Raw genomic sequence first — 854 nt, 5'->3', positions numbered from 1 at the left:
TTAGTGGCGTTCCTCGGGGCAGTGGAGGTCACCGTGTTCGCAGTCACGCGAATTTCGGCGCATCAGGTGCATGTTAAGCCTAAATGCGCTATCCGAACAGACTATGGCCGCAAATAGTACACGACCATAATGTATAAACACATTTTCATCGTAAGCAAAAGGTGTTTTCTTGTGGCTAACTCAGTATCTGCGAATAAACGTTGCTTAAAGCATATGAGCGATAGAACGTGCTACGCAATATTCTATCATGAAAAATTAAGTACATGCTGTATAAGACCTGAATACAGAGAAAGACTGTATCATATTTACATGCATACAAGCATATATGGACAAACAGACAAATACACAGAGACAGATAGATAGATACCAACGGCACAAGAAACAAAGACTCCATTTGTAATCTCCCAATCCGGATTTACGTGTGAAGCAATTACCAGTCTGCTATCCGTGTAATTGCCGTCGTTAATAAGAGAATAGGGATAAAAGGGAATCACGATAATGCTCTCGCGCCCCTTCCCGCCGGCTCCTGCGGCCGACTCACCTAGGTCGGTGGGCACGCCAAGGCCGGCGTACCCGATGCAGAACTGCAGCGTGACGCACGGAACGATCTGGCTCGACACACGGCACCCGCCCGTCTCGAGGCTCGCCGACTCGATGTCGATGGTCTTGCCCTCCGACAGGAAGTTGAGGCTGTGGTTGAACAGGGACACGATGGGGCGGGTCCTGAGGGAGAGGGGAGGGGGGGGGGGTTAGTGGCTGGCCGCAGAGGGGAGTGATCTCGCGAATGGCAGCTCAGGATTAGGCAGATGGTGCCATTTCGCCGGCGACTGTAATTACTTACACAGTGAGTGAGC

At 50.8% G+C, this 854-nt stretch overlaps 1 protein-coding gene across 1 annotated transcript in view; it reads right to left on the bottom strand.

Annotated features, from left to right (window-relative positions):
* LOC119594234 (integrin alpha-PS2-like) overlaps positions 1–854 on the bottom strand; it is a 126,991-nt gene that overhangs the window by 10,518 nt on the left and 115,619 nt on the right. The window contains exon 11 of the mRNA XM_037943304.1: positions 542–723. Within this exon, the coding sequence (XP_037799232.1) occupies positions 542–723 (182 nt within the window). The remainder of the gene's footprint in view (positions 1–541; positions 724–854) is intronic.

This window comes from Penaeus monodon, chromosome 33 (genome assembly GCF_015228065.2).
Source record: "Penaeus monodon isolate SGIC_2016 chromosome 33, NSTDA_Pmon_1, whole genome shotgun sequence".
In the NCBI taxonomy this organism is placed as follows: Eukaryota; Metazoa; Arthropoda; class Malacostraca; order Decapoda; family Penaeidae; genus Penaeus; species Penaeus monodon.
The sequence above is the reverse complement of the archived record's forward strand: the minus strand, read 5'-3'. Positions and strand labels throughout refer to the sequence as shown.